General features: G+C 44.7%; 1 protein-coding gene across 1 annotated transcript in view; it reads right to left on the bottom strand.

Moving 5' to 3' along the window:
- The window catches only part of LOC124594650 (RING-box protein 2), a 514,996-nt gene extending 502,895 nt beyond the window's left edge, over positions 1-12,101 (bottom strand). The window contains exons 1-2 of the mRNA XM_047133017.1: positions 12,068-12,101; positions 11,791-11,853 (exon numbers count right to left, since the gene is read on the bottom strand). Of these exons, the coding sequence (XP_046988973.1) occupies positions 11,791-11,853; positions 12,068-12,101 (97 nt within the window). The remainder of the gene's footprint in view (positions 1-11,790; positions 11,854-12,067) is intronic.
- Positions 12,102-12,381: the final 280 nt, after the last annotated feature.

Below are 12,381 nucleotides of genomic sequence, written 5' to 3'. Positions count from 1 at the left end.
AGTCAGATGTGGCAAAATTAACTATACGTTCCTGACCCATATCTTCTGAATCACTTATAATTCCACACACATTTTCTGCAAGCTACTGAAAGAGAAATCTCTAGACTGCTATAAGGACGACCAAGCGATCAGCCGCATGTACCTGACTTCTTTCGCTTGCGTACAGCGTACCAATGTGCCCAGAGAAGGGAAGACCATATATCCCAATAGCAAAGTTCACTTCGGTTTTTACCTTTACGGCAGCTACATTCTTCTCTATACATCTACATCCATACTCCGCAAGACACCTGACGGTGTGTGGCGGGGGGTACCTTGAGTACCTCTATCTATTCTCCCTTCTATTCCAGTCTCGTATCGTTCGTGCAAAGTAAGATTGTCGGTATGCCTCTGTGTGGGCTCTAATCGCTCTGATTTTACCCTCATGGTCTCTTCGCGAGATATACGTAGGAGGGAGCAATATACTGCTTGACTCCTCGGTGAAGGTATGTTCTCGAAAGTTCAACAAAAGCCCGTACCGAGCTACTGAGCGCCTCTCTTGCAGTCTTCCGCTGGAGTTTATCTATCATCTCCGTAACGCTTTCGCGATTACTAAATGATCCTGTAACGAAGCGCGCTGCTCTACGTTGGGGCTTCTCTATCTCTTCTATCAAACCTATCTGGTACGGGTCCCACACCGGTGAGCAATATTCAAGCAGTGGGTGAACAAGTGTACTGTAACCTACTTCCTTTGTTTTCGGACTGCATTTTCTTAGGGTTCTCCCAATGAATTTCACTCTTGCATCTGCTTTACTGACGATTAATTTTATATGGTCATTCCATTTCAAATCACTCCTAATGCGTAATCCCAGATAATTTATGGAATTAACTGCTTCCAGTTGCTGACCTGCTATATTGTAGCCAAATGATAAAGGATCTTTCTTTCTATGTATGTATTTGCAGCACATTACACTTCTCTACATTGAGATTCAATTGCCATTTCCTGCACCAGGCGTCAATTCGTTGCAGATCCTACTGCATTTCAGTACAATTTTCCATTGTTACAACCTCTCGATATACTACAGCATCATCCGCAAAAAGCCTCAGTGAACTTCCGATGTTATCCACAAGGTCATTTACGTGTATTGTGAATAGCAACGGTCCTACGACACTCCCCTGCGGCACACCTGAAATACTTGGAAGCAGGGTGCAACGTACGCAGCCAAAACAATGAAAAATGTCAGCGTTATCAGTTAAACGCCCGCAAATATCCCCACATTTTAAGTACACTGGGAAAAACCGTTTTTTCACAGCTAGCTGTACGGATAACAAAAAACGTCGGAGCAATAGTGGGAGTGGTTCTGTTCGAAGAGTGAGGTAGTCCATGTTTTTATTAACTGTACTTGTGTAGTGTGAAAGCCATTGGCGCTAGCAGAAGCGGTCGACGTATCCAAAAGATGGCATCGAAAAGGGATGGGATACACTGTTGATTGTGAAGAAGAAGTTACGACGTCCCAGTCCCAAACAGATAAATTTCCGAAAGGTGATGATTATATTTAACAGGCTACATGTAGGTCGTCTAGTACGGTGAAACCAGCGAAATAGTCCGCATTACTGTAGCAAACGTTTTCTAAGTGTTGTATGTGGTTAGGGGGTTGAGTTGGGTTGATTTGGGGGGAAGAGACCAAACTGCGAGGTCATCGGTCTCATCGCTTTATGGAAGGAAGTCACCGTGCTCTTTCATAGGAACCATCCCGGCATTTGTCTCAATCGGTTTAGGGAAATTACGGAAAATCTTAATCAGGATAGCCGGACGCGGGATTGAACCGTCGTCGTCCCGAATGAGAATCCAGTGTGCTGACCGCTGCGCCACCTCGCTCGGTTTTATGTGGTTAATTTTGAATATTATTTACATGAGAATTGCATCGATTACTGAAATGGTAAAATCAAAAAGAAAGTTTTGTAATAAACACTGAAATTTTTTGTAAAACGTTCGAGTGTCACCGTGATCAAAAAGTCAGTATAAATTTGAAAACAGAATAAATCACGGAATAATGTAGATAGAGAGGTACAAATTGACACACATGCTTGGAATGACATGGGGTTTTATTAGAACCAAAAAAATACAAAAGTTCAAAAAATGTCCGACAGATGGCGCTTCATCTGATCAGAATAACAATAATTAGCATAACAAAGTAAGACAAAGCAAAAATGATGTTCTTTACAGGAAATGAACAATATGTCCACCATCATTCCTCAACAATAGCTGTAGTCGAGGAATAATGTTGTGAACAGCACTGTAAAGGATATCCGGAGTTATGGTGAGGCATTGGCTTCGGATGCTGTCTTTCAGCATTCCTAGAGATGTCAGTCGATCACGATACACTTGCGACTTCAGGTAACCCCAAAGCCAATAATCACACGGACTGAGGTCTGGGGACCTGGGAGGCCAAGCATGACGAAAGTGGCGGCTGAGCACACGATCACCACCAAACGACGCGCGCAAGAGATCTTTCACGCCTCTAGCAATATGGAGTGTTTTTTTTCTTCTAATTAAACATCACGTCATTCCAAGAATGTGTGTCAATTTTTACCTCTCTATCTACATTATTTCGTGATTTATCCAGTTTTCAAATTTATACTGACTTTTTAATCACCCGGCACATCGTGTATGGCAAAATAGCGCTATCTAAGACCGGTGGCTAGGCAACTGTCGTTCACCAAGGGCCGTAGATGAGACGGTTGAACGACGGCTGCGGAGATGTGAACGGGCGAACTGTTGAACTGGCGGCTCACATGAACCGAGGGGCTATTAACAGTGTCTCCTCGACGAGCGTTCAGCGAACGTTGCTGCCTATGGGTCTCCGCAGCAGGTGCCTGGTTTCCCCCTTGCTGACTGTTCACCGGCGACGAACGCTGGCATCTTCCCGCCAATACCCCAACTGGACGTGCACTCAGTGGAGACAGGTGGCATTTTCAGATGAATCACATTTTACGCTTCAGCGGCGTGATACGTCTGAAAGCGAACACCCTGCAAGAAGCGTCGGAAGGGTGCAGGCCGTAGCTGGGAGCTGTGGGGGATGCCTGCGTGGCACTCCCTCTGTGATCTCGTCATTCTGGAACGCACAGTGCATCAACACAAGTATGCGTCTACTCTCGGGGACCACGTCCACTGCCACATGCTGTTTATGTTTTCCTCCGCCGTATGTCACTCATCTCGCAGTGTAAGGGCGTGGTTCGAAGAGCACCAGGACTAGTTTACTGTACTCTTCTGGCCACCAATCTCCTTGGATTTAAATAGAATCGAAAATTTTGGGACCACCTCGATCGGGTTGTTGGCCGTATGGATTCTCAAGCGAGAAACGTAGCGTAGCTGCTTCCAGAACCGCAGTGACACTCTTACAGCACGCCCGCGCTGTAAAAGGTGGTTACTCAGGCTTTTGACAGATGTTCATAATGTCACTGGACAGTGTACATAGTACGTAAGAATAGTGACGTTTTTCTCCACGTAGCTTACAGTTGCAAACATCTGGCACAATTCTGTCGGACGCTTTTTCTAGGTCTACAAGTCCTACGAAGGTGTCATGATTTCTCATAAGTCTCGCCTCCTTGATCAAGCTCAACTTCAGATCTGTCTCTGTGGTGCCCTCACCCTTTCTGGTCGTCCACCCGTTTTAACAGTTACGTCAAATAACGCTCATTTCTAACATCGATCCTCTTTATAGCAAAGAGTGCATAGAGTTCATACTGACAAGGGAACCTCCCCATCGCACCCCCCTCAGATTTAGTTATAAGTTGGCACAGTGGATAAGCCTTGAAAAACTGAACACAGATCAATCGAGAAAACAGGAAGAAGTTGTGTGGAACTAAAAAAAAAAAAAAAAAAAAAAAAAAAAAAATACAAACTGAGCAGTCCATGCGCTAGGCAACATCAAGGATAGCTTCAGTTCAGGAGCGCCGTGGTCCCGTGGTTAGCGTGAGCAGCTGCGGAACGAGAGGTCCTTGGTTCAGGTCTTCCCTCGACTGAAAATTTTACTTTCTTTATTTTCGCAAAGTTATGATCTGTCCGTTCGTTCATTGACGTCTCTGTTCACTGTAATAAGTTTAGTGTCTGTGTTTTGCGACCGCACCGCAAAACCGTGCGATTAGTAAACGAAAGGACGTGCGTCTCCAATGGTAACCGAAAACATTTGATCGCAATGTCATAGGTCAACCGATTCCTTCACAGGAAAACACGTCTGATATATTCTACACGACACTGGTAACGGCATGTGCGTCACATGACAGGAATATGTTGTCGACCCATCTAACTTCTACACTTGGCGAATGGGTAAAAAGATTCTTCTACCTTGCCCTATTTAGGTTTTCTTGTGGATGTGATAATCACTCCCAAAAAAGTGATGAAAACATAAGAGTTTGTCACATAAACTGCAACAAATGAATGCAACAGTTTCACAGTCGCACAGTTTTCCCTGTGCTCTGTCAAAACATGTGTTTTTAACGTTTTCAAATTTTTCCGTGTGTAGACCGTCAAATCCTGCATATGTCCAAGCAAATTTGAACATGTCCTGGTATTTTGGAGAGCGAAGTTGATTATGTGTGAGTGCCTGAACTTCGAAAATTGTCTGAAAATAAAAAATTAAACTTGAACCAAGGACCTATCGTTCCGCAGCTGCCCACGCTAACCACGGGACCACGGCGCTCCGGAACTGACGTTATCCTTGATGTTGTCTATCTTGCTCATGGACTACTCAGTTTGTATATTTTGTTTATTTTTTTCATGGTTGCACACAACTTCGTCCTGCTTTCTCGATTGATCTGTGTTCAGTTTTTCAAGGCCTATCCACTGTGCCAACTTATAACTAAATCTGAGGGGGGTGCGATGGGGAGGTTCCCTTGTGAGCTACACGGACCACGCTGTCTACGTGGTAATGAGGCGTGGTCGTATGCACTGTGGAACCACGAGACCGCGGCCACCTTGACCTATTCCGCCAGCAGCGGCGGCGGCGGCGGCGGCGGCGGCCGTGACGGCGTGCGACACACCTCCCGTCGCCCGGCCGTGACGTCACGCGGCGGGTGGCGTGGCTCTGCCCGACATGCAACGCGAGAGGCGTCGCGTTGCGCAAGCGCCGGCAGCTGCTGCCCGTGTCACGTGACGCCGCCATCAGGACCAATCTGGCGCCGTTTAACCCCCGACCGCCCGCAACCGATCGCGGAAAGTTACCACACTGTCGCCGGATGGTTGCTGGCCCGTCCTAACACTCCGTCTGTGTAGCCCCCAAGACGATAGACACTGACCACTGGAAAATGGCTTCGTTGGCTGAAACCGAACGTAGTTATCCAAAATAAAACCGGTACTGGTACTGCCATGTGATCACAACTAATACCAGCACAACCATGTCTTCTACAATGGGCAAGAAATTAGTCAAGACAAAATGAGATTTGCTTCGTACATCATGAGAGCATACAGAGAATTAATATACCTGGTAGTGTGCACTTGCCCACTGTAAGTCTGAGCGACAATCATGTGATTGCGAGAAGAAATGTCGTCGCAATGCAAACTGCAGAAGTAACTGTCACCTGGGTGCACCAGTTCCGAGTTTTATATTTACCTGGTCCATGGCGGCTCGAGGCTGTCGAAAAGGGAGCATATTATGTGAAGGGGTGCCACCTTCCCCCCCCCTCCCCAAAAAGGTTTCATCTACCGCCTGCTAAAACGCCACGTTAACAACAGAAGTGGTATTAAAAACCGTTTCTTTTTGAGTGATCACTAGAATTAGAAAGTTTTTGTAAAAAAAATTTTTTTTTAGTTATAGACACAATCACATGTTTATGACACAGTCATAACCGGTTTCTGCCATACAATGACCATCTTCAGATGCTAAAGGCGGCATACACTGAACACAGGTTCATGCGTTGTCAAACATGAACCTGTGTTCAGTGTATGTCCCTTTAGCATCTGAAGATGGTCATTGTATGGCCGAAACCGGTTATGACTGTGTCGTAAACATATGATAGTGTCCATAAATTAAAAAAATTACAAAAGAATCAATCACGCACTTAATAGACAAAATGTTTTTTTCCAAAAACAATAGAAAGTTTTTGTTTAGTGGTTCAGTGTCTCACTGGTAGAATGTTAAACTAAAAATCCAAAGATCTCGTGTTCGATCCCCTGTCAACCCGAACAATTTTATCTCTCAGTGGTCACTTCGTTCACCTTCGGCAATGTTTACTGATGGGGCCGGCCGCTGTGGCCAAGCGGTTCCAGGCGCTTCAGTACGGAACCGCGCGACTGCTACGGTCGCAGGTTCGAATCCTGCCTCGGGCATGGATGTGTGTGATGTCCTTAGGTTGGTTAGGTTTAAGTAGTTCTAAGTTCTAGGGGACTGATGACCTCAGATGTTAAGACCCATAGCGCTCAGAGCCATTTGAACCTTTTTTTTTTTTTTTTACTGATGGGGAAATGAGAAGTTGTCGAATCCGCGTTAAACTACACGTCTCCCTAAAACTGTTTGCGTAAGTCAGTTCAAAGTTCGGAGGAAGGCAATGGGGATACGACCTGCAACATTGTGGTGTTGTAAACAATCTTCTGACTAATGGTTGCTTACGACAAAAATTGTATTTGGCAACGTAGGATTTACTTTGGTCCTATCACTGTTTCGGAAGAGCGTCACACCCGTTCAATCCGACTTAAATTTCTGTTTTATAGCGAATACTTTCAGCTGCGGACCATTTGGAATTTTTTGCAACACAAAGAGAAAGAACGACAAAATAATCGCTTAAGACCACATGAACGTAATCAAGCTGACGAGCAAGCTTATTCTGAGGCTTGAAAACCCTTGCACGAAGATTAGTCCTCAAGTTTTATTTGTGTTCTCGAACGAAATAAAGTTACGCAATTGACTGTTTTTTGTTTTTCAGTAATGTGGCATAGCCTTTTGATAAAGTGGATAGAGCAATGATTCGTTTAGGTAGCAACTTTATCAACGGGCTGTGCCGTTTTGTTTCGTATCCTCTAGCGGCGTACTGCAGTACTGTGAGGAAGGCTTTGAGTACCCGGACTGCGAAATGTACGCCGGAAAAAAAATAAAATAAAAAATAAAATTCGCAACTTCATTTTTTTTCGAGGTGTAACTGAAACTTCATGACTACTCTCCCAAAAGGGACTGCATGCCTGTTCGCCATCTCCTGAGTTACTATCGCTCAGCCGTTCGCTTATCGCACAACGTGTGCCTACTGCCGTAAGCGTGCAGTAGACACTACACGGAGCCGGCGCCCAGCTGTTGTGAGCGGAAGGAAGCGGTCCGCGGCGATGTCTCGCAGATAGCGGCGGGCGCACGTTTCTGATGCAATCCTGGAGGCGCCGCCCGTGCAAAGGCGGGGCCGGGCGTCTGGACTGCGTGTGCGTCAGTGGGCAACGCCAGGGAGAGCGCCGTGCCGACACGCACGTTCGCCGCACGCAGCGGCGCACACACACACACACACACACACACACACACACACACACACACTGCTCCCTGCTCTCCGCTGCGGCCCTGACACGCACCGCAGCACGCGTGACGTTTTCGTACCCAGGGAGATGTAGATGAGCTGGCGAAGCGAATCTATCGACAACGTATTGAGCTCACGAGGGATAGACCACAGACACGGCCAACCGATTCGGTTCGTGTTTCGCAGATCGCTAGGTTACCACCCAGAAACGAAGGCCACCAAGATATTTCAGTTCGCTACCCACCGCCTCCCATTTTTGGGAACAGCACTCCTGAAGTTTATACGACGAAATCGACTCTAACTGAAAACTTAGTAATTTTTATCATCTTCTATGGAGGCCGCAAACGCTTATTTTCCAAGAAATCAAGAAAAGAAAATTTACGATCGCTGCTCATATACACATAACGTTAACACCCTTCGACGAAAGTGGCTAACGACCGAGCAACTGTTTGGGGAGCAAAGGATCCATTATTTTATGCACCAGTAAAGCCCCCATTCTTCAAAGAATCTACCTCCCGTATATCAAACAGCTTCAAATATCTGATGACTAAATAGGTTAAAGCATTACATATTTGACATTACGCATTTCAACCAGAAAAGGTTTAGAAAATGTTCGAAATTACGCTTAACATTTGATGGAAGTCGGTAAGTTCTCTCATTACGAAAGCTCCATTCAAGCAAAAGCAAGTTTTTCACCCTTCTCAATGTTTATGATGTCATATCTCCTGAACTGTGAGTCGTACAACAACATAATTTTGCATTTCCGTTCAGATATTGTCTGGAAAGCGTGCTGCATATAGAGTTAGTACTACAGATGTATACTGGAATTTGATTGCAGGAACAGTGAAAATGCGGTGATAAACTTTATACCTTTCACATATTTGTAGTGGGTGTAGTGGGTGTCAGTGAACTTCGAAATAATGTGTAAAGTATGTTGGAATTCACTTAGTGCTCTCATTCTCAAAGTCCGGGTATCCCCGTGCCACGAGTTACAAGATTATACCTGACCGAGACCCGAGTTCGAGTCCCGGTCCGGCACACAGTTTTAATCTGCCAGGAAGTTTCATATCACCGCACACTCCGCTGCAGAGTGAAAATCTCATTCAAGATTATACCTGTTAGTAAGTAAATTAAGTCTCCTTTTTTAAATTTTCCAATTCAGTCAATAATTACGCGCAATATTGAAAATCAAATTTGTGTTGTCCCTTGGAGCAATTAGGTAGGCAACTGAAAACGAGTTCAAGGATAGTCGTTTAGTAATACAGATTCTCCAAATTTTTAATATATATTGCTCTCAGTATCGAAATTTTCGGGAATAGAAGGGTTAATAACATACATACATCAATAAAGTGGGTAAATAAATTTCTCAAATAACTTGCATCAGCGAAGAGCTAAACTTTTGTCTTGGTTATTTTACAGTCGTTCTTTTAACTACTCTCTTACGTAATATAATTTACAACATCACTCCTACACTGGTAACGGATCTACTTGTTTCTAATAACTGGCATTGTTACCCGTGGCTGTTCGCTGTTTTTATCTTTTTTTGTAGTACTTAATCTGTGCTTTAACATAATAACACTCTCACCATATTAATTTTCAACATAATAGCAGAATGTAACACGTCGACTTCAAATAGTGATCTTTTTCAAACAACTGAGCAGTTTATCTAGCGACGCCTTTATACGTGCACGTTCCAAAGTAATACTGTGTTTACCAAGTATGCTTAAAATTGCTGTAGTTACGCTATAGCTGTCATTCATACCTACTAGTGCAGATTAAATGTCATCAGAACTGTAATCAATCAGCGTAGCTACCCAGAAACTAATGGATTCGAAACTAATACCATTAATTTTCGTCTCTTATTACATGTCGCCCCTTCGCACACCTGCACCCCACCTGTACCGGAGCCAGGCGTGTCTTATACCAATGGTACTTCTTTTTCAGATAGTGCGTCAAATACGCACCACATTTGGCTGATAATGTTCCTGGCGTTCCTCAGTTATGCCTACATGTCCAGAACTCCGGAATCTGCCCCGTGAGTCCAGGAAGTTTCCACACTATACTAATTAAAAAACAGAGAAACTTTAAGGCGGTTATTATAATGCTTCAAATGTTCTACAATCTCTCTCTCCTTCGGCTCCTCCCCTCCCACCACATGAATGCAACGCACACATTGTTCGTACAAGCGAGAATCTGTCAGAAAAGCCTTTCTTTGGGATTCACATTGGCTTTAATGTCGGTTATGTCATCAAAGTGTTGACCACTCAGGTGAATATGTGCACTTTGTTTATTTGGTGCCAGGCTCGTACCGATAATACGAAATGTCATCACCCTTGATGATTTTTTTTTCCAGAAAAAAAATTGTCCGCGTTCTGCCTTTCTATCAGGTCACGGCAGCCGTCAATGTGTCATTTTGTTCGTCAGGAGTCATGGTGCGCGGGACAAACTTCGCACACAGTTTTCTCTTCTTCAGAACATTCTGGAACAGTCTTCGACATTTGATTCACAGGTGTTGCTCCATTGCGATTCGTGACAACAGCGTTTACACACAGGCAGCGTCAGTGGGCGCACACACACACACACACACACACACACACACACACACACACACACACACACACACACACACAGTAACAGAGGGCGGTAAGACATTCCAATACGGACCTCCGTCCAGCCATTCATACTTAATTTTTCCATGGTCTCTCAAAATAGCCGGGGAAAACGTTGGAATGGTTTCTCTGAACAGAACCGCTGATTTCTTTCAGCTGGACAGAACTTGTTTCCCCGTTTTCAACCACCAGTTGGTCGACGGGCTGTTAAAGCCAAACTCACTTCCTATATGACTAACGACAAGAAGAGAAATGGTAGCTGGCAGCTTCTCATCAACTCTGTGCGCTTTCATTGATTGGTTGATTCAGAGCAGGGCACCAAACAGCGAGATCCTCGGTCCCATTGGATTAGGGAAGGATGGGGAAGGAAGTCGGCCGTGCCCTTTTAAGGGAACCATCCCGGCATTTGCCTGAATCGATTTTAGGCAAATCACGGAAAATCTACATCAGGATGGTCGGAAGCGGGTCTGAACCGTCGTCCTCCCGAATGCGAATTCAGTGTGTTAACCACTGCGCCACCTCGCTCAGTGCGCTTGTGTCTTGCGTTGAACTGTGGGTAATGACCTGGTCGACAAACGGGAAATTTTAAGCCCGGTGTATCTCAAGGTTTGATAGGAGTACAAAAGATGTCGATAAGCACATAACAATTGCTGCCTACCCCATTCATATTTTTCGAGGGTTCGGTATTGCGTTTATAAACATTAGAATGTTTGTAACTATCTACTTTGTAACTACGAGCCAAATACGTCTCTAATTTAAAGACGTGAAAGATTCAAAAATCGTTGCCATCACATACTTATCTATCCACTAAAATGACGCAAATATTTTAGAAAGAGTAATCTTTAAGCAACGTTGTCTCTAATATAGTTGAAAGATCGAAAAGAGATAAAACAAGGCGAGGAAACGATATTAGAAAATCGTATGCTTGTGCCAAGTACGGAATACCAAATTCACCGACGAGAAATACTAATCCTCGGATGTTTGCTGAAAATGTCAGTCGTCAGTAACATCTCACTTTTAATATCCGCCCGAGACTAAAATTTTGAGTTCAATAATCGAGTTTACAGCGGGGTGCGATGCCTTGTGAGGAGACTCGTCTTACATTTACGCCATCAGAATAACTATGGAAAATATGTACCCACTTTGCATAATGTGAGTGGGAATCTTAATTGATCTCACAACACAAAGTGTATGTTTTCATGAGAATGGACGGATGTTTGTGAACATGGGACCGTTGGGAAACCGGTGGAAGTTACGGCCATGCGATACCATAGAAGATGCAAACTGTGATGTGTATCTGAAAATCAGTCGCAGACGCTGAATCATGTAATGTAATTTGCGCCATTAGAACAGGCATTTTCGCCTTGTATCGGCGTGTTGTGTTGAGCTCTGAGTCACCTACGTGTTCTGAACAGTCGCAACAGTTTTGTTACATTCACGTCCTTACCTGCTTTTCTGCTAATAATAAAGACTACCACGAACAACAGCGTTTCATCAAATAACGTCACTTGACTTGAAACAGCTCGGCGAATGATATGCAAGATTTCAGTTCTCAAAAGAACATTTGAGAAGCCTGCAGAGAAACGTACTGACTGGGACGGACATTCTGTGAACAGCTCTTTGTTTACTTTCTTCTCACGCAATCATTAGAAACTTTATGTGAATTTAATAGCTACATAACATCGAGCAATTTGAAAGGTTGGCTAGGCATTACCTGGTGGGTGTGCGAAGCAGCGTAGCCAGTAAGTGGAAGTGTGACTGGTAGATTGAACGAGCACTGGGCAGAGAGCGGCGGTAGAAAGATTAGCGTGTATGAATTAGGTAACACGTAGAGGGGGGAGTGCGGCCGAAAAAGAACGTAAGACAAGGGCAAAGTATGGATGAGTTTGCACGTATTAGTCACTATCAGCACGAGAAAAACAAGCGATTTGCGCGTTCAGGGAAGTGACGTTAACGCCGCATGACGGAGGCGTGTCGCAGATTACACCAACGACAGCCCGGCTCGAGGGATTTCGTCGGCTCCATACGGCGCCTGAGCCAACTACAAGCGAGTATGATCTCACGACGCCTGCGGCTGATGCAAGGTGCAGATTACGGAGATACCGCTGGAGATACCGCTGTTATTCAATGGCAAAAGGCAGATAACAAATTCGGTCATCGACGTTTACTACATAGCGCATGCAACCACGCCCCCCCCCCCCCCCCCCCCTGTTTACACCTTAGACCATTTCATTTCACTGCTGTACCCATATTTATACGTCGCTGGAATTCTAGCAACTCATTTACATTCAGCTTAAGCGATCAG

This window comes from Schistocerca americana, chromosome 2 (assembly GCF_021461395.2).
Source record: "Schistocerca americana isolate TAMUIC-IGC-003095 chromosome 2, iqSchAmer2.1, whole genome shotgun sequence".
NCBI classification, from domain to species: Eukaryota; Metazoa; Arthropoda; class Insecta; order Orthoptera; family Acrididae; genus Schistocerca; species Schistocerca americana.
The sequence above is the reverse complement of the archived record's forward strand: the minus strand, read 5'-3'. Positions and strand labels throughout refer to the sequence as shown.